Raw genomic sequence first — 24,441 nt, forward strand, 5'->3', positions numbered from 1 at the left:
TAGAAATAAGAAGGCATACTACTAATCCTAGCTGAAGGAAAATTCAGTCTTATTCTCCCCATTAACATATACAAAAGTTCAAGTATACTCATCCTGGGCAAAAAACCCATATTTATTCTTCATTTTTTCAGACAAAGTTTGCTGTATTTTTGTTCCACCCTGGTAAAAGAAAAGTTCAACTCTATCAATAAATGCCCTGAATGAATATGTGTGCCAGAGAAGTCTTCATTGCATTAAGAGTTTAATGTATTTTTAATATAAGAGAACAAACCATTTAATGAAACACCAATTTGTTTGAAAGCAGGTAAGGACCCATGCTTCCAGGGACTCTTTATCCAAAATTCAAACCTTGAAAACTCCAAAGTAAATATCAAACATTTACGAGAATTTCCGGCACCCAAACAAACAACGAAATCTCAAGAATAACGCTCAAACTAAATTAGAAAAGCCTAGCAGAGAGTCGAGTTTGTACCTCATGTCTGAGTGGGTTTGTGTGTTGGGGCAGAAAAAAAAAAAGAAGAAAAAACTCTGGCACACAATGTGAAAATGAGAACTCTGTATAATTTCTCCCTCATTCAAAGATCTGTTGCTTGCCTTTCTTGTTCCAGATAAAAGAGGTGAGGCAAACAAAAAACCTCAAAAACATGAAAGCACATATTCCATTAAGTCTCCTGAGGGGTTCGTTGGAAACAATGGTGACTCCACATTAGGAACAAAACAAAAAGCATGTTAGGAGAAAGTCAAATGGAGACCTGTGCGGCGCTAGCTGCATGGATAACCCACCATGGATTAAAAACAAAACAATCAGTAAACAGTGTCAGACGTTGCATGCTCCCTCCTCTGCTATTTATTACTTGGAGGAGAGAAACACCAAGAACAAAGAGGGAAGGAGAGGGAGTCAAAATAACAGTATTTCCAGATTTTTCTTTTCTAATTTGCTAGCTGCGATGCGAAGCGTGCTAGCAAGCGCCATCCCTGCGTGGCTGGCTGAAGCCTAATTAATAGGGGGGGCCATGGTGATGGAGTTTGGAAAGTTTCTTTGCGGGCAGACTGTTGGAGGGGGCAGGCCGAGGTGCATTTAAAGGACTGTGAATGGTGATGAGGGGAGAGCGGCAGAGAAACGAAGAGAGTGGGGGCTAGGATTAGCCGTTCTGCTCGGCAGGCCTTGTGTATCACAGCCCACAGCGTTTCTCTTTCTTCCTCCTCTACGGTTCTGTTCTTTCCTCTGACTCCATTTTTAATGAGATCAACAATTAGTCCAATGCAGAAATGCTGAAGGAGCAAATAAATCAAGTGTTATCTTCAGTTTGTCTCTCAGTCTTTGTCCTCTGCTGTTTTTGCCCCCCCTCTTGATAAGAGTTTATTAGCATTTATTTTGGTGCTGAAACTTAATTTATTATTGCTTTCAGAGGTTTTTTTTGACTGTACATATGTCTCAATCACTAACTCTAGGCTATTTAAAGGGGCAGCATTATGTGTTTTGGAGGCACTGTGCCATTTTATATTGGCACAGTGCCTATATAATTATGAAATAATTATGAAGACTCCAGTTGTGAAAAAAAATGCTGGGTACACCAAATATGACCTAAAAGAAATCCTACCTTGAAATCGGGACTCGTTAAAACCTCCAGCTCTTCCTGTAACTCCATTTTCAGAAAGTCATCACAACATCACTACTAACACTTTAAAATCATTATCTGCAGCACAGCGCTGAGAAGTAGCTCGTATAATGAGCTCAACAGATGTGCGCTTCCTCCAGGTGTTTGCTAATTTCTGCTGTCTGGTCTGACAGAGCTGAGTGCATTAGTAACTGTGTAACTGTGTGCTTAAGGGCTCCGCATGGTTGACCCAAAGTGCTGAAATGGGTTCTCATGGTCGCAGGTACATGTCGAAAATCGTGTTTTTTTTGCCCCACCTTGTATGCAAAACTATTGTGTGGTTGGTCATCATTTTGTGGGTGTTTGCGTAAGTGAAAAACAGTGCTACTCACCTTCCAGAAGCCAATTTTTCAGTAACCAGGCAGGATGGATAGCTTGAATTTTTTTTAGGATTTTTTTAGTTGATAGCGATAGGAAAGTGGTTTGTGAGAGAGAGAGGGAGAAGACATACGGAAATAGTCCACGGGGCAGGACTCGAACATGTGACTGCTACGTTGATGGATACATGATGAATAGTTTGAAGCAGTGATTGTCCAAGGCTGTGAGGAAGGAAGTACTGTTGGACTAAAACACTGAACTCCCCCTGCTCGGTTCTGATCCGATGCCATATGTTGTTTTCATGGAGATGTTGGAGCTCTTCAATCATCATTTCGCTAAAGGGACAGCAGACTATCTCTACAGAGAATACGATTCCTTTTAAATAACTTTTTACAGTTTTTGTGCTTCCTCTGACAACTTCTCTGATTGTACAACTGAGTCTTCATCTCATAGCAAAAACGTCACTACCCAAGTGTGTTGTGCTAAGCAACACTCATAAAAATTAAAAACACTCATAAAAATTAAAAACAAGTAATCTAGTCATGGTGCAGCTATAATCTCCTGTTCCTTTTCTTTTCACAGTTCTGACATTAAGTTGAATTCACTTTATTTATTTCTCAAAATCAGTCACTTCTTTGGAAGCTGCCTTCACTCTTTGTCATTTGCATGCAGGTCACTTGATCTTCTAAAACAAAGCAACTAAAAGCAGGGTGTATAACACAAAGACATCTGAAACAAATGACTTGCATGCCCTAATAATGGTCATTGTGATAATGACCCCAATTTCAGGGAAATGGAAAGCAGTGGGAAATGTGCCTAGGCAGCGTTTGCTACTGCTGCAAGATGTTATTAGAAGTGTACGGTGTTTTGAACATAATTTGGATGCACAATATGCAGTGCTGATTAATAATTACTGGCCTAAAGAGATGGCGGACGAGAGTGAAGACGTAATAGAGGGGGTGGTGATTTTTAGACCTGCGGCTGTTGTCAAATGACATTTTGTTTTGACTGAGGATTAGGCAGAACCCCTTTAGAGAACATAATGGAAATGTGTGAGTGAATGTAGAAAGTTGAAGTCAAAACCATACGACTGTGACGTTTGCATTATAGCAAATAAGTATTAGTGATTGTTAGTTTATGAGTTACTTGCAATGAATATTTCATGTTTTTATTATGAATGTCAGCAAATAACTAAACATAAATCCCCTGCAGAAAGATCGTGGCTCATGTTTATGCTTATTTTTATGTGTGAGGGTCTTCAGGTGTGTCCTGACCTCCTGCTGCCTTGGCGCCTTTGCTTCTCTCCATGTTAGCTGGATCCAGCAAGCTCATGTCGGATATTTTGACTCCGGATCGGGCCTCGGCTATCAGCTGCCGGGCTCTTTCTCTTAGTTGTCTCCGCCGCTCTGCATCGCGCTCCTGCACACAACCAGAGAAAAGGGCTCTTTAGAGGGAAGACGTCGTAAGAGAAATTCTTTTATAGATCTGCTATAAATGTATAATTAAAGCAACATAAAGACCACATGTTCATACCATTCTGAACAGCTTCAGGACGTTATCACGTTTTTATTTCACCGCCACACTTTCCCTCTAGTTTAATGGCAAGAAGTATTGGAGTTTTAAGACCAGAAATAAGCCTGTCATGCTAGATTTTTGATTGGCAAAAATTATGCAGGACTACATAAATGCAAACACGAATCTGACATAACATTTTTGGAGACTACGTTGTTTACTCAAACTGTTTGCTTGAGCAGCAATCACAACCAACTCCCACACATTTTCCAAAAGTCACTGCAAATAAATGTCTTTCAAAAGGCATATTTCATTGTATTTTGATGTGAGAACACCAACAATTTGTGATAGCACTAGCATAAATACATCATAATGGGATTTTCCACTGTTTTTCAAAGAAGGTAGCTTGTTTTAAACGCTGTTTTCAGACACACTAGAAGCCTTTGGATGCAGGCCATCAGAAAACTTCCATGGTATGGAACAGCAGACCATGACCATTGATGTAAACAGTAATCAGATTGCGTTAGCAACAAAGAGGTCCTGATGGGAACATGCCTAATGGACACATAGCTCATTACTGCATTGCAACACAGGGAAGCCAGGAGTGATGACTTCTCAAAGATCCAGGTGCACAAAAGGTAAAATTTGGAAACATGACACCTGGAAGATGATGAATTTCTTCTCTTGCCCCAAAACTCGTTTAAAAGTTTGTAAAACTTTTAACCACAGGATTACAAAACAAGTCTTGCTTTACAGGAAGGAAAAACACCAAGGACAACACATCTTATCCCACAGGAATGAAAACATAGCTCTGTGTGAGTCAGAGGCTAAACCACTAAGACAACGTTGTTGTCAGACACATAGAAAGCGTCAAGTCAGAAAATGTGTTGTTTTGCAAGGTTTTACAGTTTATGTGCATGCTGTTGGTACAAAACAACTCCTCATAGATCCAGATATCATATAAATCAACCATAACAATAACAATCTTTTAACAACAATAATGAGCTGAAGCACAAACTCACTTTTTTCAGTGCCTGGGCCAAATGAACATAAGAGCCAGATGCTGTCTGATTTCATTTCAGTGTGTTACCTTCTCTCATCAACCAAATTTGTAGCATTAGTGAAGTGACTTCTTAGGGTTTATTGACATGAGAGTAATCTAGAAATGTTTGGGTGACACTGTGGGTTAAAGAAAAGGGATACCATACCAGATCAGAGAACTGTTTCTGGTCGGATCCCATTAATTGTTAGTTAAGAACTGTCATCTACTGCAATGCTGCCAGAATGTTTATGTTTTAAATTAATAGAGGTGATCTTATTTCAATTAGCAGTCGCATTTCAGTAGTGACTCATTACACAAAGGTTCTACACTTGTTCATGCCAAAATTCAATACATTTGCGAGCTCAGGTTTCCATATTTCTTTTTGTCAGCTAACGAACTGAAATCTTGAATGAATCTATGGTAAATATCTTGATGGCTGTGACAGTATAGATATGGAAAGAAGGAAGGACTAATGAAGAGATAGGATCCATTTCCAGAATGTGTAGGAACTCTGTTTGAAAATGCACAAAGAGCTCCAAACGGAAAATTCAAAGGAAAAGTATCATATCAGCCCTGTGTCTCTGATATTTTAAGAAATAAATTATGAGGGAAAAAACAACTACAAATGTTCCAACTCTGCGCTTCCATCCATCCATCCATTATTATATGTGCTTATCCCTGGTGAGGTCGCAAGGGATGCTGGTGCCTATCTCCAGTGGTGAACGGGAGAGACGCCGGGTACACCCAAGACAGGTCACCAAGTCCTCTGTACTTTGGTATGTTATAAAAAGGTAAAAAAATTTGCATTAGAATTTCTAACATGTTAAAATTGATGTAATAAATTAATCAAAATTAAAAGTTCCAGGCCCAATTTATATCTTTACAGGGTCACCTCACATGGGTTTCTGTTTCAGTTCTATTCTGACCAAAGAACATAAACTGGTCTCTTAAAAAGTTTTGTTATCAAAATACATGTACACATCTCAACACATTATGCAGGTCAGAGCACACAGGCACAGACTTCTCATCTTGGCAGCAGACAGATACAGTATTGAGCCGTCACCATCAGAGTAATGGCAGAAATGCCATTTTCAGGTGGTTTCAAAATGATCTAACTGATAGTGGTGGCCACTCCAGACACACACATACAAACACACACACATAGCAACCACCATCAGTTAAGACAGGCACTTGCCTGCTGCCGGCTCAACCAGCACACACTCACTGCACAGTCTATTAGCTACAGTAAGCAGTGACACAAACAAATATCCTGGACAGGTAATCTGAAACCAAGGGTGTTCTCACTCCTGATAGTCCAGCAGACTCTGTTCAATTGGGGACCGAAATTGCAACATTTACTAAATTGTCGGCTGGTGAGGTTCACTCCACATTGCACTGTCAAACGAGCCAAACTTTTAAAAAGCTGTTCTCCATATTGCCGTTGAGGGCGCTGCAGTAAGAACCACTGAAGGAAACAATATGACAACCTCTGAAGAAGAATTGAGAACAACTTCCGTCTTCACAAAAGGCAAACAAAATTGGAGTGGTGAGAGATTTTAGCAATTGTTGAATTTCCCTTTTGTAAAAAAAAAAAAATCATAAGGCATTTCTCTCGCTAACGCTGGACTCTCACGTTTGTTTGGTTGGATTTACCCATAAAGCCCTTCGCTGTATTCCACACCTGCACTGGTGCACTTATTGTTCACATTTGTATTCGAGCCGCACCAGAATTCCTTTAGGTAGACCAAAGTTCAATTGCGTGTTCATACCTCCCCAAATTAACCAGGCTTTCTTGGTAAACAGACCAAAGTTTGATTAAAGCAGGCTTGGTGTGATTGCACCACAAGTTTTGCCAAGACTTTTGACAAGTCAGTTAATAGAAACACACAAGAGTGTGTTATGAGAGAGCATTCTCATTAAATTCAGTGCACTGTTGTGAAATGTTATGAGTGAATCTTGGGCAGAAAGATTCACTATGAGTTAAAAAGATGTTGGAAAACAGAAAGCTAGAAGTCGCTTGTCTAACTTTTGTCACAGCAACAGACAGACTCGATATTCCACTTGTTCGTGTGAACAGACTCTGAACCGATGCCTCATCCCTCCAACAGAGCTCACCGCATATGACCCAGGGGACAGCGAAGCTGCGTTTCCTCATCGCCGCTTTCCTCCCTGTGGTTTCCTGTTAATCAGGCTTCTCCATATTGAGGCAGGGTTTTAGGGCAGGCCTATTGAAGCCACCCATTTATCCATTAACAAAACAAGCAGCGCCCGCTAATGAGCTACATCTCTCCATTTCCATGTCAATTGTTTGTTTGTAGCCATTGTTTGGCTGGGACAATGGGGCCGTATTGTAAATGACAGCAACCCTAATGCACTCTGCAAGTGTGTGTGCTGAGAGAGAGAGAGCGCCTAGGGGGATGGCCACAGGGAGAGAGGAACGCACCTTTGAGAGAGACTGATAAAAAGAAAGACAGTTGGGGAGGAGGGATGAGACAGAAAGGGAGATAAAGATTGAAGACAGGAGAAATGGCTGTTACTGTTCTATAGAAAAGTAGATTAAAAGGGACAACTTCTTTGGTGTTTGAAAAACAGAAAGCTTATTAATAACGCCACACAAAAGTTAACATTGATTTGGTTTGTTCTTTTTAGAATATAGTTTTAAAACTGCTTTGCATCAAACTGCTAAAAGTTTTTGCAGTTTGCATTCTTGGAATGGAAATCTACAAATGGGCTCATTTGTAGATTTGCTACTTTGAAAGTGGAACTGCTACTTTGTTGTAGCAGTTCTTTGTTTCCTTCTTACCTCCATCTTTTTCATCTGCATGTTGTGGAAGGAGGAATATGGATGTTTCCATAATGTAATATGATAACAGTAATGTTACAATGTTATGGCCTTCTGGCTATCGTCTGGTTCAGATATCAAATCTGGCGTTTACAGATACAACTACCACTCTGATGTCGCTCTATCTGTATACATATACATAAGCTCTGGAACCAACACAATCCAAAACATCCCTCTATATTATTGGTGTTGGCCAATTTTGGGGACAGAAAAACGGGAAATTGAGTTTGTCTGTCCAGGGGCAAGGATTATCACTATGAAAGTGGAATACCGCCTGGCTGCGGCAGAAGCAGAAAGAAGGCATTTTGGTGGAAGGAGAGGGAAAGATGTAGCCATTTTGTGTCTAATTTTACATGCATGCGTAGGTTGCGCTTCAGAATGGGACTATGTAGAGTGAATTGTAAAAATATACCCTTTGAATTTTTTTTTTCTATTTTGTCAGGTCACAATCACAAACCTCAACATACTTTATTGGGATTTTTGATGGAACAGACCAACAAAGTCCTTGAAGTGGCAGGAGAATGATGAATGGTTTTTAGTCTGGCATAATTTTGCAAGTCTTCAAATTAAGGGTGTCCCAATCTGATATTGGAATTCGGTAAATGTTTTTGAATTAAGTCAGCCTGCATCTACAATCTAAGAGATGAAGAGACTGTGTGTTTAACCCATTAAATTGCAATTTTATATTGAAGGTGGTGATTGTCACGTGACAAAACATGAAGTTCACAATACCTATAGTAACAGCCACAAAGCTCAATGCATTTTATTGGGGTTTTATTTGACAGGTCCTTCAAAATAAACACATTAAGATGGCAACAATTTTTGTAAAACCCACATGTAATACATTGAATTTGCCTTTGCAATGTGACAAAATGTGAAAAAGTTTGAGCGACATTACCAATTTTGCAAGATGTCAATCACACTTGTTGAGAGATTTCCTATTTACAAAAGCGGTTAAAGAGAAAAGCAGATTCCCAGTCCCAACATCTATCTACTCTGCAGCATAAAGCGTTGTTTATGCATTTCTAAGCTCTAACTATTCCAAGTATGAATAAGAGGACATTATCTCCCCTTGTAATTTAGTGCATTCCAAAACTTCAGCTCATTGCCAGACCTACTGAGGCTGGCGCCTGTCAATCAAGCACTACCAATTTTGTCAGTCCAATTAAAACCCAGTGTTCTGTGGCTGAATGATATGCCAGAAGTTATTTTTTTTAAAGAGCAAATTGGTTGACCAGGTGGAGATTAAATGCCACCTAGCGGACATAGAAACAGGACAAAAGGGGGTACTCACACTCACAGTTTGCAAATTGGAAAGTGACAATAGATGGAAACAAACTCTTGCTTTAATGTGCCAACAGCCCAACGTCACATCCAAAAGCCACGGGGACATAACCCAAGTAAAAACACAGAGTACAAACCCAACCAGCTGCATCATTACACGATCAAAGTCAGGATGGAAAAACACAAGCAGAGGAAAAGGAGGAGAGAAAGCGTGACAGCTGGTGGTCAGCGGGTAACCCAGCTTTAAGAATGGAGGCTCAGGAGGAGAAGAGACTTTGCTTTTTTTGAATGGTGACAACAAGAACAATCATGTACTGTGTCTTCTGTTGACGGGTGGGAACCTCCGAGGGGAAAAGGAGGCTCAACGGATGACTGCAAGCCTGAGACAGAGGCCGCCTCTGTCGGGCTGGCGTCGCGTGAGGACCCCTCTCTGCTTTGGAGGCTCTTTCTGAGCAGGTTGTCGCCCTGGTTGCTCTTTTTTGGGCGAGTGGGGGGAGAAAAAAGGGTAGGAGAGCACGCACCGCCGGTCATGTACAGAGACCTGGCGTGGGCACAGAGTGATGCTACACACACACAATCGCTATCTAAAAAGAGGTTGCCAACCTCCCAGATAGCCAGCCAGTCTGGCAGCCAGTCATGCAGTTCCAGACATTTGTCATGACAGGCTAATTCACAGTCAAGAGGTCCTTTAGGTCTCTATCTTGTCCAGCACACACATGCAAAGGCACTGCTGAACACACACACTAAAGAAGTCGCATTGCTCAACACAGCTTAGATTGGAGGTTCAGGCAGGATACGGATACAACTTCGGGCTAAACAACAATTGAACAGATTTGTGTTGAATTCAAAATTTGATAAGAAAAATGCCTCTGAGATTATAAAACTTTACATTCTCCTTGTACAACTTTTAAGGCATCGTCTGTTACAAATGTATGGTGTATTTATTCTGACGTTTCACAAGACGAGCAATCTACTGCCAGAATCCAATTGGTGTGTAAGCACACAAACAAGGTTGTTTGTAAAATCATCTTGAAAATTATAATTGATTTAAAATACAATCTGTTTCCTACAACACTAATTATATAATAAAAGATGCACAATCCAAAGAGACTTATGGGAAATTAGGTTTCCCACTTTCAAGAACCAGACTTTCAAGACCAGAAGCAGACTTCAAACTGGACCAATCGTCTCCAAGCCGAGCAACTATATTGAAGTAGGAGAAACGGAACAAATTAAGAAATGTGCTGTTTTTTCCAGTCAAAATTAGGTTAACAAGGCAAGCCAGCAAAAAGGGGAGTGACAGAAGAGGAAGCAGGGAGGCAGATGGAGACGAGTGTGGAGCTTATCGGCTGCCTCCAGACGGACTGCGCGGATCAATGGGCATGTGAGGCCCACAGCGATCAATGCATTTGATAAAGAATTAAAGAACCACCACTGTACATAGCTATCAAAGAACAGGGACACACCCTAATTATGATTTGACAGGTGAGCGCTCATGATAGGGGTCTGGGTGTGTGAATATATGAACGCTATGAATACAGAAATATGAATCTGCGAGACGGAGGTGAAGGTCATATACCTATATGTCGGAGGATAAGAATCTAACGTGAAGGTCCAGAAGTGGTGTGTCAGTGTATATGTGCTACTTGTATAAGGGTTTAATGTTAGTAGGTATGTGTCTCTGTGAGGGAAACTGTACTTGTGATTTCAGGGTTTGTTCTGAGTTAAGCTCTATAGTAGCTTCCTAGAGTATGAACTGTAATCTGGTACAGGCATTCTTTGCTAATAAAAGTGGTTTAAGGCAATGGTGTGTTTTTCTATTAAGTATTGCTACAATGACTTGTTGGAATAAAAATGTAATAAGAAGAAAACAAAAAACAGATTTTCTGCAAAATGCAAAACATTTTCAACTATGACAATCACTTCCTAAAGCGTATTAGGAATTATGAAATGTTGGAAAAGATCAGAAACAGAAAACATGAAAATATTCAAATATCAAGAAATTTGTTTATCTTTCATTTATTTGAGTTTGATCAAAGTGCTCAAAAGAATGCCTTGCAGAAATTAGTAACGACGTCATTGAAAAAATGTCTGTGCAAATTGCTCCATGAATTTGTGTTTTCATGGAGAAGGATGACATGTGCAACAATTTTATTTAAATTAGAATGTCCGACATGTTTTCACAAACTCAGAGAAGCACTGCTCCTCCTCCAAGTGATTGCAGTTACATGCCGCTCAGCTGGCTGAAGTGTACTAAATAAACCTTTTCCATAAAGAAAGAGAAGAAATATACAGCCAAGGCAAGGAAACAAATGTTGTGATAACCATCACTCTTATTGAGGTAACTCTGCAGTTTGCAACATTATTAGATAAACGCATTTAGATTATATTTTACATTTCTGTTTAAATCTTCATTGTTCACTTCCTCAACAGAACAGTGAGGTATCAGCTGATACTTGCATGAGAAACCGATCTTATTGACCTCAGCAAAGGTTTGACAATAAGCCACTGAAAAGTCACTTTATTTAGCAACAAAAAAAATCTGTATCAGCCAAAATTAGAATCATCAAGTTGGGCTTATTTTTTTTTTCCTAAGATTGGTGATCGGCCAGAAATCTGCAATCAGTCCATGCCTGAAATTTCTCTAGGATGATTTTATTTTATTTTTTAAATGGCTGCTTTCAAAGAAATAAAAGTAAAAAAAAAAAAACATCAGAAGTCTGAAAACAAAACAAGAAAGATTGTGCCGTTTCTGACACTCGCAGTTGTTCACACATGAACAAAATAACGAGAAAAGAAAGATGACGAGGTATGTGAGCCCTGAAGAGGTTTGCAAGTGTAGGTGAATTACAGCCTTCTTCTCTGATGGCTTGATCAGCTCTTGTCCTGCAATTTAGAGAGCTGTCTTTCTCCTGCTCGTTAACACACAAATACACACACACACACAGGCATGCACTCACACACATCCACACACTCAATTTAGGCTCTGCCTTTGATCTCTGCTCCAGTCTATTCAGACATGACACATACCCTCTCACTCCAAGACACGCGCACAGAGAAACTCCCCACCACACTATTTAGTTTCATTCGGGGCACATTTTTGGAAAAAAAAAAAAAAAGAAAAAAGAGAAAGGAATAGAAAAGAGGGGGGAGAGAAGGAAGAAAAGGGGAAAAAACAGAGAACAGAGAGAATAAAGGAGTGCAGGCACATTCAAACAAGGCCTGGAGGAAAACTATTACTGCAAGGAGAAAGTTAAAAAAAGGGAAAGGACAAGAGGAGGAAAAAAGAACAAAGTGGGGATGAAGGCGCAGAGTCCACAAAGCCATGTCAGAATTTTAAAAAGCAGCACCATTTTGTTCTGCATGTCGTGTACAGACAGCACCTTACTTCTCGCCTTTTAATGGCATGATTGACAAGCAGAAAGGGCAGAAGGAACAGTTGTAAATTGTTTTATTGTTGTTGAGACTTGTAAAGAGTATTTCACACTCTTCAATATGATTGCGTAGCTGCCCATTAGTGAATGCTTTAAGTTGTTTTACACTGTCAATAAACCAAGTTTATTTGTATGGCGCATTTCAGCAACCAGGGAGTTCAAAGAGCTTTCCATCAAAATAACAGAAAAAATGTCAAAAAAACATAAAGTTATCAATTCTGAAACCACTACCAAACATTACATTTTATCGAGTGCCGTCTTCCAAAATATCCATACACATCAAATCTGCTGGTCAATGTTCCAAAGCAACTCTGAACAAGTGTGTTTTGGGCCTTCGATTAAAGAAAACAGTGTTTCAAGCTGTTTAGCAGTTTTCTGGAAGTTTGTTCCAGATTTGTGGTGGACAGGAGCTGAATGCAGTGCAAACAACCAGAAAACAAGCAATCTCAACGGCCTCTGACAAGAAAACGAGAAGAAAACATGTCTTGCACTGAAACGGAATATATCCCGTATAAATCTAATAATTAAAATGAAAAAAAAGGGAAAACTAAAGTGCAGACAGCAGATGACAACACCTACAGGTCGAAACAGCAGAGACCCAGGAGCCCGCTCCACTGATGAGGACAGGCGGGGGCGGCCGGGGCGCTGGTCGGCAAAAATCAAATGGGACCCAATTATAGGAATCACAACGAGTCAGTGAGCAGGGGAACTCTTTTACCTGGAAAACACCAAGGCATGTGTGTGCACTCCTTAAGCAAGCACACACACTTTTTAAAAAGGCCACAGGTGCTAGGTATTTGCACGAAACACGCACGCGCACACACACATCATCGCTTTACAGTTTGGGTTGGGGTTTTTTTGTTGCAAAGAATTACACACAGTGCGGTTCACGGGCACACGTTCATCCCAAACCTGGTGTGGATTCTGATAATTAGCCTGGCCAGGCCGCTGTGAAATTACTGCTCTCATCTGCTAATGGATGAGAAGACCTGGAGCGAATAGACGCAGACACACACACCAACTTCTCTATTAAAATTAGAACTGAGGGGAAGACTAAAGAGCAACGCAAAAAAAATTGTATTTAGAATAAGACAAGAATAAATTCATGGCACTAGACTAAAAGATGCACCGACCCACTTTTTTCATTTCCAATACCAATACTTGTGGGTTGGATTCGGCCTATGTTGATCTGACACAGAAAAGCAGCTGAACTGACTTAAAAAGTTTTGTTTTTTAAAAGCAGACCTAAATATGCTGAATCACAAATTTATCGATAACTCGGCACCAGTACAGCACACTTAAATACATTTAAATAGCTTGAAAATCCAAACTTCATGTTGTTCAGTTAAGTGCGATTAAGAGTACTACAGCCAATGAAAAATAAATAATAAAGAAACTGAAACTGAGACCAACTATGTTGATCAACTATGTGACAAGTTTTCTTCCAATAGGTTTAGAAAGTGCAATTAGAAATTCAAAATGTAATGTGAAATAAATAATAAAGCATGATATCGCCCAAAACACAAAGCATAGAACTGACTGAATAGATCTGCCCTTTTGAATCAGGCACATTGCCATAGACACCTGATCTAGACTTCATCTAAACATCGAGAACGATACAAATATCAGTATCGCATCGGTATATCTCCAATCACAATCTTTAAGACATCCATACCATTCACTAGTGGTGTGTTGTAAGAGCCACTTACTGAATCAAAGCTAGGTGGAAAGTGCATCTCCTTAAAAGGTCAACGATGCGAAAGAGGAAGTAGGGAAAAGCAACTAAGAAAAAAAGGGGGAAAAAACCCATTGAGAACAATTTAAGCAATTAGAAGAAAAAGACACTGGATGAAAAATCAAAAACAGACATGAAAGAGGGAGAGAACGAGAGAAAATAATCGAGCAGACAGGCAGAGAGAGAGAGAGGAACCCAAACCTGTGACCTTAGATGAAAGAAGCAGTCACTGTGGGCTACAATTAAGGATGGCAGGAGGGAGAACATAGGTCAGGAGAACTTCACAGACTCACACAACTGCAGAAGCATGAAACATCCCGTCACAATGGCCGTGGATGTGTGCATACACGCCATTGATAAAAAATAAATAAATAAATAAATGGTTTAGCAGGGAGTCTTATAAAAGTATTCACATTGTGAAGCAGTACAACCAAATGTATTTTTTGGGGTTGTATGCAACAAATTAACAAAAAGATCTACATATTTGAGGGGAGAAAGTAGATCAATATTTTGTAGGACCTTTCTATATATGTGTAGTACTTTATGATATTCCTCTGTTGTGCATCTACAGACTGACACTGGGCAGACCTTTCTCCTCAATCGTCTAATCATCAGCTTAGATGGAGACAATCTGTTCATATGTATATCTAAGTCTTAGTGAAGACTCTCAGTTGGGTTTAGATCTGGACTTTCTAACAGATGAATATGCTTTAATCTAAACCATTCAAACGTAGCTCTGGTTGTACGCTGAAGGTGTAGGTGAACCTTTACGTCCAGGCTGAAGTTGCCTGCACCAATTACAGTTTTCTGGTAAGTCACCGATCTTTAAACAGCCAGACTTGCGAATCCGATTTTGGCCGATACCGATTTTGATTTTTTTTTTTTTGCCTGAAAAGCTGCAAAATATAGCAACCATGTCAATAAATTGGCAACCTTGGGGTAACTATTGTTGAATGCACACCTGGAGACGTGACCTGGTGTGCAGATCCGTCATTCAAATTTCTCTCACGGCAGAACAGAAAGTAGAGTGGTGGATTTTCAGGCATTTGTGGAGGAAGACAATTTGTGGGCAAGCTTGTTTCATATGAAAGAATCAGCCAGTTGCCAAAAATTAAGAAAATCGGAGCTGATTTATCATTGCACCCCCTACTTTTAATGTCTTTCTCTCTTCCTTACTATTCAGCAAAGGATAGTTCACATGGCAAAAGTTTGACGCTGATATTTGTCCTAGTTTTTTTCCTTCTGATAATCTTACAGACACCACAATTGGCAGAACGCCTCATTAAAACAATCTCACCACACACAACAGAGATATTTCTACTGTGTGTGGTGTGTTAAGAGTGATGTGGTCTGCTTGGAAGGACGCTGGGGCCGCTCTGATATATAATCAGCATGTTTGGTCGTCTTTACCTGATATCGTAATGTGCTGTGCTCTTGGGGGGAAAACTGAGAACGCAGCCTGTTGAATGTGACGTGTGAAACAAAACAACCGAAACGGTGAACCAGAAACTCCAGTGGATGTCGCAGATGCCTATTGCTGTTGATTTTTCTCTGTTAACAATAGTCCACAAACGTTCATTGAGGCTTCGTCACAGTTGGACAGTGCTCTGTAAGATTACATGTTGTTTTACGTTTGATAAAATACCTTGAAGGTTGTGGTTGTTGTACTGGAGGTTGTCGCAGATCTGAGACTTCATCCCATATTTACCTGTTTGATGAGTGCCATAAAAGGCTTTCCTAAAACGTTAAGGAGCTTTGAGATCAGATCAATTAAGTGAGGCCCGTCTCTGTGGGTTTATGTAATGCAATCATAAGGACACAGGAAGCATTCATAATAGATTTCTTTCTTCAGCAAAACCTTAAAAGCCCTGAGCAATGAGGCTCTAAGTAAGACGTGAAGATTGCTAATATATTAATAAACGTGCAATCAGACTAATTTCTGAATTTTACTTTCAAAGCAGCACCTCTAAAACAGCGAACACAAGGACCCCTCCTTTATCCCATATTAGTCACTTCCCTCAAAGAAGGAGTCCTGCTTTAATTGAATTAAATTATACCTTATGCATGCTAAACCACAAAGCACCTACTTAGCCAGATGGAGAGGTAAATGGGAAAGGCTTTTGCCTCTCCAGCTGATAACGACGACACACACACACACACACGCACACACACACACGCACACACACACACGCACACGCATGCTAATCAAAACAAGACATCAAGTAATCTAATCTGAATCACTAACAATTATCAGCACATTGGCCCCGAGGCCAGGCGTATTCCTTTGATCAATGTTTTCTATTAAAAAAAGTGTAAACAATTCAATATCGCCCCTCCCCCCCCTCTTTTGATTCCTTCCCTTATGCATAGTGAGGGGGATATTAGCCAATTGTCCTTGGAAATGAGTCAGGAAATCAGCCTGGCAACTTTAAGGAGCTAATCTTACTAAAGTCAGATATCTTGCCGCACAACAAGGGACCGAAGAGGACCTTTTCTCTTTTTTTTTTTGTCACTGAGGAAATACACTGGTGCCGCAAAAGCTTTGAAGATCTCTTTTAATTTGCTCTTTTTCCTCCAAAGACTTTCAACCAGCACCAGTCCTAAGAAGGTCCTCACTTATTTCCTCAGATTATTCAGGAATGGTTATTCCTGTGGCCGGCAAGCAAACACCAGCACACAAATACACACATACACACATCTATGAGCATACACACACGCTTACATGCGCACTTCTGAAAAACATCTAATTCAAGGGCATATTTCTCTTTTAGGATTCCAGCGGCAAATGCATAGGCCAAGCGGCTGTTGCCTTTTAGATATTTCATTACCAAAAGGTATTTATTTCATTTTACCCTCAAATCCCTTGTCACTTTACTTTTTTTTAAACTCCTTTGCATTTTTTTTTTTTTTTTACTGAAATATTTGGGAACGTGACAGAAGATTGGACCGCGTTGCTTTCCCAGGGTAACTCTTGGTTCATCAGCATGCCCCTTCCTCTCAGTATATTATGTTCAGTGAAGCGTGCTCAGTTCAGAGCCGGCAATTTCAATCGCTGCGTTTCTAGTCTAGTTAGCTTCAGTACAGCGATTCTTCACCCCTCCCTGCACCCCCTTTTTACACGTGAATGTACTTCTGCTGACAGCTGTCTGTGGACTGCATTTGCTCGGTGCACTAAGGAAAAAGTGAAGGCGGGCAGAAAATTTAGTTAGTCATAGAAATTGTCAAAAATGACCAAAGACAGACTCTGTAGAGACAGAGTTGTGTTTCGAGAGAGAGAGAGGAGACAACTGAAGAAGTTCATCCACATTTGAGTTTCTTCCTTGCTGACGCGTTCAGGTTGCGCCGCTCAGACGCCCATGAGAAAACCTTAGCTGAAGGTAATGAGGGAGAAGTCGTCTCTCTTTCTAAAAGCGAGTTCAGAAAGTGGTCTGCCAGAGGATGAGAGTTTATACTGGATTTTCCATCATATTGGATGCGTAGCGAGCAGCAAATAGAGAATAGTGGAGTTCAAGAGACTGGTGGATGTACACTTTGCTTGTCCTGAACACTGACGTATAAAGAAAGTGTAAAGAAACGTTTGACCTCCATTAAACGATTGACAAAATGAAATAACATGGTTAAAACAAGCTCTTTTGCACAGGTTCACTCACTTGTTGCCAGATGTGTTAACATAAACTTTAACAAAAGCAAATATGAAAGTATTTAAGCGTCACTTGAAACACAGGATTGATTGGGCTTCTCTGCTTGGATACTGACTTCTAGTTTTCAGAAAAACAAAATCAAATTCACCCAACATTTATGACAAAGTTATGGGTGTTACAATAAACTTCAAGATAGAAAGTATTTAAACATTTATAAAATGTTTCTGGTGATTAACATGTTGCGTCTTACAGAGTCTGACAAACACAAATACTGCTCAAAAACAAAAAACTTGTCTGTTATCACATGTGACCTTCAGTATGCCAGTTGTACTTCAGCTGAGTTGTTAAGCTGCACACAAAAGCAACATTTAATCAAATTTTTAATAATTCTTTAGTTACTGAAGTGTTCATGGAACAAGAAGCGGAAAAACCGTTTCAACTGCAAAACACGTCTGGTCAGCTTTGAGATTGGAGACATCATCATCATTCATAGTTTAAAATCAAAATAAATCATAGTTCTTGTCACAATGTTTCCCCCCTACCAAACCAACACCAACAACAAAAGACATGATCACTGCACATCCCAAATCAAATGTCTAATTATTAACATAAGAAATTATTTGTTAGATTGTGGCACTTTTGGTCCTTCATACTTCTCACAGATACAACAACTGAAGTACACAGAGGCTGGCTTAGAGCCAACATGAGAACCGTTGCTTTATCGCGGTGATAACTTACATCAGAGATGCCTGAAGTCCTGTTTGGTGCTGCGACAGCCAAGTTGGGGACATTCTTATTTCCAGCCTTCATGGCAGCGTCTCTGCGGGCCTGCTCCAACAGGAGCCTGGCTCGCTCTTTCAGCTCCTCTTGACGAGAAAGCACTTTCTACAAGCAAATGCAAAACACGAGTAACTAATTCAAATGCCTAAATTAGTTGTGTTTTACTTTGCTTCAAACATTGGAAACGTCTAGTTTTGCAGTCTGATCAAAACCATTTGACCCACCTTCTCAGCTGGAGGACTTGATACAGATGGAGGTGATGTCTCCTTTGAAAAAGAAAAATGCAACATGAATGCAAGAGCCTACAAAGTTCTGCTTTTAAGATTCATGCTTGCTTATTTCAAACCAACAGCACAGTCAAAGTCTTATCTTCCATTTGCCTACAGCAGAAAGTACAAAAATCCCCAATCAACCAACTGACTGATACTGATATTTCTATTTTTGAAAATTGTTCAATAGATAGATGACGTTGCTAATTTGGCAAATGATTTATTGATGCACCTGGAGTTTTAAGATTTATTTTCTTTAAGAAACAACACTAGGTGTTCTAATAAGAATAAGTATAAAAAACATGATGCGTTTTAAATTTTTAGAGTCGTTTATCAAGTTTACTGTGAGTTTCCCAGATGGAATAAACCACTGTGGATTTTTTGTCATGCCTCATATCGACTTTATGGAAATAAACAGAGGTACACAATTTTTTGGCCAATCGCCGATCATTAAAAACTCTAACCTCCCGATTCAGATTGTTGCTGATACCAACTTTTGGTCTGAAAACTGGTTAAATATAGAGACCTTGGCTGGTAGATAAGGTCGATTTCGCAAACAAGTATTGGCTGATATAGAGCTGGACGATGTAGTCGAAAAACATAAGACATAAGCGCTTCAAGTCAGCTGATACTGATAATCATTAATTGTTTTTTGTTTGAAATATCTGAAATATTTTCCAAACCGGTGGCGTGACCTTTCCTGTTTATTCATTTCATTTTCACTCCAAATTAAAGATTTTTTTAAGCAGTTATGAGGAATAGAGAATAAACCTGTCACTCCTGATGAGAAAGTTATTTAATAGGTAACTAAGTTATTCAACAAGTTGTTGCAAGCTGGCTGCGAGAGGCGGAGTGGCTAAAACCTCTCTCTGCCTACATGCCCCAGAATCCTGTACGGGTTTGGATCGGTTCTATGTATTGATTATTGTACCAGCCATTTTACCTCTTGATATTCATCACGTGTCTATTATAATATAAATTATCGATTTATTGACCAGGTCGAGGCTGAATGAAAGAAACTGCTGCTGATTTATTGGTGCAAACCTAGAAAGTACAATAAATTTTAAAAGATCAAAAAAAATTATAAAAACATATTTCTTAAAGTGTTTTAACAGATGTTTAACAGAAGAACATCAAGCAAGGTTTTTTTTTTCACTGCACTGTGGTAATCTTTTTAAGAAATTCAATTAAATTCGGATAAAGGCGATGAGGCATCTCATTAAGTTGATAACAGCACATCAAAATAAATAAATAGATAAATAAAAAAACTCTCCCCGCAGCTCTCTCTTCCTGCCCCGTGACCTTTTAGGTTGTAAACAATCAGCAGTAATCTGAGGTTAACCAACGCAGCCCTGCACCGAGTGCGTTTGGTTTGTGTGAGCGGGTGCACACACGCGTACAGGTGTGTGTCAGAGTGTAAGACGAGATGATGTCTGCTCCGTGCAAAGCATCGCCACGCCTGAGCGGTCACGGCACAAACTGTCATCAACTGCAGGGATGGAAAATATAATGAAAAAAATAATGAAATGTCAAAGCAAAGGAGGGGGAGCGGGGTTCTGTTGGGCGCATTCGGTAGTCGCCACATGTTAAGGGTCCCGATGCGTCTGGTTCTCGGCAGCAAGACAAGTGACGACAACATCTAATGGAGAATGGAAGAGAATTTTTCGGCACGGTCATCTCTGCATTTGTATCAACAACGTCGGACGGATTTGAAGCTTAGCGAGCGCCAGGAGGAAATGAATGTCGTACGAATCCTCTGTCTTATGACTGACGGCGCCGAGAAAGTTTCAATCAAAGCCTGGTTGCAAGGATAAAAACATGAGCAATCCATTTAGGGCCCAGACAGGTACCTGCAGGTAAACGCTGTTGGAATCTTAATACCTGACTTAAGTAGCGAGAATGAGTTTATGAAACACAGACTGCTCCCGAGGTTAAGGTACAGAATTTATGTATTCGTTTTGAGGTTTACTGAATCAGATCCCTCACAGCTACAACTGCAAATCATATGAGAAATTATTGGGACTCTAGGTGATAGATCAATACAAAGTAGTGCAAGACTGTGCAGTGAGAGAAAAATTCAAACATCTAATGTTTTGGTATTTATTTGTATTTAATCCCACTGCATCAATCTTGAAGAGCAACCTTTTATTGCAATTACACCACCCAGTCGCAAACAAGAAACATTTTACCCATTTTTAGTGGAGGTTTAGTTTCAAACCATCACAGCAGAAGTAGGTTTTCATTGAACTCGTACCACTGTAGCTCTGGCTGTATGTTTAAGTTTATTCTTCTGCCGGAGGGCTTTTTATGGCCAACAACAGCTTCCTTCTTACCGTCAAGGCCAGATTAGAGGTGTGCATGAGTTACAGCTGTCCAGATAATAGATACTTGAGCTGGTCACTGCAAAAACACAAAATACTACCAAATGTTTTTGGTCTAGCTTGTTGTGCAAATGCCTTTGTATGTTTGAAATAAGACAAAACTATCTATCAAGGAACTTTTCAGTTACACAGGAACTTGATTAAAATAAATAATTCCTTAAAATTGATGCAAAACACTGGCAGATTTCACTTAAAACATGGCAAAAATGTCTTGTTACAAGTGAAAAAGGTCTTCCACCGGATCCAGTACTTTTTCTCTTAATAATAAGAAATTACAGACTTAAAACAAGCTGCACCTACATCTTGTTGAAAGGTTACGTTTAAGTTAGTTTTGTTGTATTTCAAGTGTACAGAGACATTTGAACTAGAAACTTGGCCAAAATTACTTGGTGAGATTTTGTGTTTTTGCAGTGTTGGTCTCTGCAGCTTCTACAGAGTTATCATAGGGGTTTCGGAGTGGAGGAAATAAGTTCATTTTCTTTCAACAATACAATTTTGCACCATCAAACAAAAAATCAATACAATACGTTGCATTTTGCAGCTGTAGTGTGACAAATTGTGGTGAAACAAGTTTAAGGCATGTGGAAAGCAGCATTGCAATGCAAGAGTGCAAAACACCAAGTCAAATATTGTGACTAGGTGATTTTACCTGTTTGATGGCGATATCTGTGTGGTTGGTTGGGGAGCATTTGGTGTTTGAAGCTGGCTCTGAATCTGAGTGACGCAGACTAGTCCTTTTCTTTTTAATGAGGTCCGCGTCCCTGTTATAGGAGAAGTGTGATAAAGAGTTTCCTCTCCTTGTAGGGGACGATGAGTCGTTACTTCTCTCTCCTCTATCCTCTAGCGCCTCCTCCTTGGGTAGTGTTTCCTTCTCCAACTCTCTCTCCGCTCTTTGCGGTAACTCGCAAAGATCTACAGTGTTGGCTTTGAGCAGACCGCCTCTATCCTCAGATACTTGCAGGGCCATGCGGGCAGAGTTTGTAGCTGTTGCAGCCAACGCCGTGAACGGCAACGGGACCGGCAGTGATGATTGTAAGGACCCTGCTGCTGGGGAGCCTGTTGAGTCTACTTCAACTTGTTGCTCCATTGACTCCCCTTTGGTGGCCTCGGCGCCGTTGGACTCAGCGGGAACGCTGGTCGTAGATGAAAGAGGCTCGACGTTGACCTGGCGATGTTGCACGTCGTTCAGTTCAGCGTAGAACTTGTCCTGGTCTATAGAGGCGTTGGTGTCCGTTTCGAAGTCGCCCACTTTGTAGGTGCTGCGGCTGCTGTTGGCCTCTATCTGCACCACGTTGAGCTCCTCGCCAGAAAAATGGGCCCTTATCTGGTACAGGTAGGTCATCACCGTGAGCTTGTCGGGAATAGCAAGGAGCACCATGTCGGATGGTTCCAGGAGACGAGAAATCCCCAGACTCGCAAAGCCATCATATGCCTACAATAAAAAACAATAAGAAAACAAGCATTAAACAGAACAATTTATTCTCCATAGCAACAATTAAGCGACAAACAAACAACTATAATGGGGTCTGGTTTCTTTTTTTGTATACTTGGTACACAGAAAAGTAAGCGTGTGCTCTATACGTTCATGTGTGTTTGGGAGTGAGAGACACCGTTGCCATGAGTCCTGACAGGTCATGTCAGGGTTGGCTGTCCCCGATAAGAGACGCAGATATTCCAAGACAGAGCGCCTAATCCTAAAGTGTGTTTTTGCGTGTACACACACGCGCGCGCGAGCGTGCCGAAGTGCGTCTTTATCGCTCGCCTACATCAACGTGCCCACACTCTCCGTCACGCGTGTAATTGGTCTGATTAGACGCTGATGAGAAAATACAGGTGTGATTATCAAGCGACAGACGAAAACCAATCCCCCATCACAAGATAGACTGAGACACAGAGAGAGGGGATGAAAACCATTATCGCTGCCAATGACAGGTAAATAAATAGATTAACAGCATGCCACCCCTAGTTCCTGCGCGCACACACGGCCTCCCCATCCATCTCTCCCAGGTATCACAGCTTGTATCTGGTCTGCTTGATAGTGTTGATCTAATTCCAACCTGTTGCAAGGCACGTTTGTTTTACTGCCTCTGTAGACCTCGCTCCTCCATCAATTGCTCCGTTTCTCCCAGACTCTCCCACTCTGGAGACTCCTCTTCTTTTGACCTCCTGAGATGCATCTGGAGGAGCCTCCTTAACCTTTCTCAGCCCTGTTCTGCTTTAAATTCTCCTCTTTCCCGCAAACACATTTTTTTGTACCTTTCTTAATCCAGAGGAGGGCATTATTAAGCATGTATGACTTTTCATTAAGCCTTTGCTTTGCATACATTACTTACACCTGCAGGTTGTCTAATAAAGTGAAACAGAGTTTAGAGACAAATGCTGATGCACAAAAGCCAAAAAAGCTTTGTTCCATCTAAAATAATCCAGTTTAACTTTCACAAGTCTATGAATTTAAAAATAAAAATCAGTGGGCACACTTCCACTAATTTCTTCCATTTAGCTCTTTTGCCAACTTAAAAAAATGTTTAGCACACTTAGCCTTATCTACATTAATCTTACCTGGTTACATTTCTTAAGGCTCCAATTTACTTGGCTGAATAAAATTTGACATTTGTGTTGAAGTTTTGATTGTCTCCAGTTTAGAATTTGCAATTTTATCTTCATGCTCTTATTTTGAAGCGGGCGAAGACTGTTTACACAGCACGCCTTTACACCATTAATGGTTAGCCAATCACAGTACATGTACAGTACTTACAATTTTTTAAAATATTTTTTCTGTCTCACCATCATCATCTCTTTCCCCATTGATGGTAATTGTGGTGGAGATTTCAATGCTTCCACTACCAAATGTTGTAGGTCAGTCAAAGCACAAGGGCAACTCAGGAATTGCTTCCCTTCCCAACTCAAAAGAAGACAAACATGGAAGCTACTGAGTAAAACATGTACACTCATATCCAGAGCTCATAATTCCAGTTTACCCTTGCTTCACCAGAGCAAATTATTCTGGGAACCTACACTCTAGTTATAATGTGCATGAAAACAAGTTGTATTCAGAATGCCTAATCCTACTCTATACTTATGTAGGATGCAGATTTTCTATATCAAAGAAACTGGGGCCAAAAAGGCAGGAAGAAAATTTCAAAAACTAAAAATAAATTCAATATGTATTGTGTTTAATTGAATTCTTCCTCATTTTTTATATTTCTTTCAATTTATAGGGGAAAAGTCACTGCTGTAAAACATCTACACTTTCCTGAATAAATAAGTTTGGTGAGAGTAACAAACTGATAGGAGGAAAAGAGCCAAACACACACATCTCTATGTTTACACCTAACAATTTTAAAGTCCTTTCTGTTCCCAGTAACAGTGTGTGAAAGAGTACAAGGAGTAACTGGGCCGATTAGGTTTCTAAACCTTATTCAGACAACCAAAGTATGCTTTCTTTGTTCTCATAATGGTAAAGGTAGCCTGTGAAAGAGAGCAACAACTGAAGCTTAAAGAGACAGTTAGAAAGAATATAGAAAAGCACTGACAAAGTGGGAGCA

At 40.2% G+C, this 24,441-nt stretch overlaps 1 protein-coding gene across 7 annotated transcripts in view; it reads right to left on the reverse strand.

Moving 5' to 3' along the window:
* ehbp1 (EH domain binding protein 1) overlaps positions 1–24,441 on the reverse strand; it is a 144,944-nt gene that overhangs the window by 54,070 nt on the left and 66,433 nt on the right. For all 7 annotated transcript variants that reach the window (XM_055030228.1, XM_055030232.1, XM_055030231.1 and 4 more), the window contains 4 exons: positions 21,546–22,328; positions 18,471–18,512; positions 18,205–18,351; positions 3,251–3,395 (listed from right to left, as the gene is read on the reverse strand). In XM_055030228.1, coding sequence (XP_054886203.1) covers positions 3,251–3,395; positions 18,205–18,351; positions 18,471–18,512; positions 21,546–22,328 — 1,117 coding nt within the window. The remainder of the gene's footprint in view (positions 1–3,250; positions 3,396–18,204; positions 18,352–18,470; positions 18,513–21,545; positions 22,329–24,441) is intronic.

This window comes from Poeciliopsis prolifica, unplaced genomic scaffold, assembly GCF_027474105.1.
Source record: "Poeciliopsis prolifica strain line A6 unplaced genomic scaffold, Auburn_PproV2 SCAFFOLD005, whole genome shotgun sequence".
Taxonomy (NCBI): domain Eukaryota; kingdom Metazoa; phylum Chordata; class Actinopteri; order Cyprinodontiformes; family Poeciliidae; genus Poeciliopsis; species Poeciliopsis prolifica.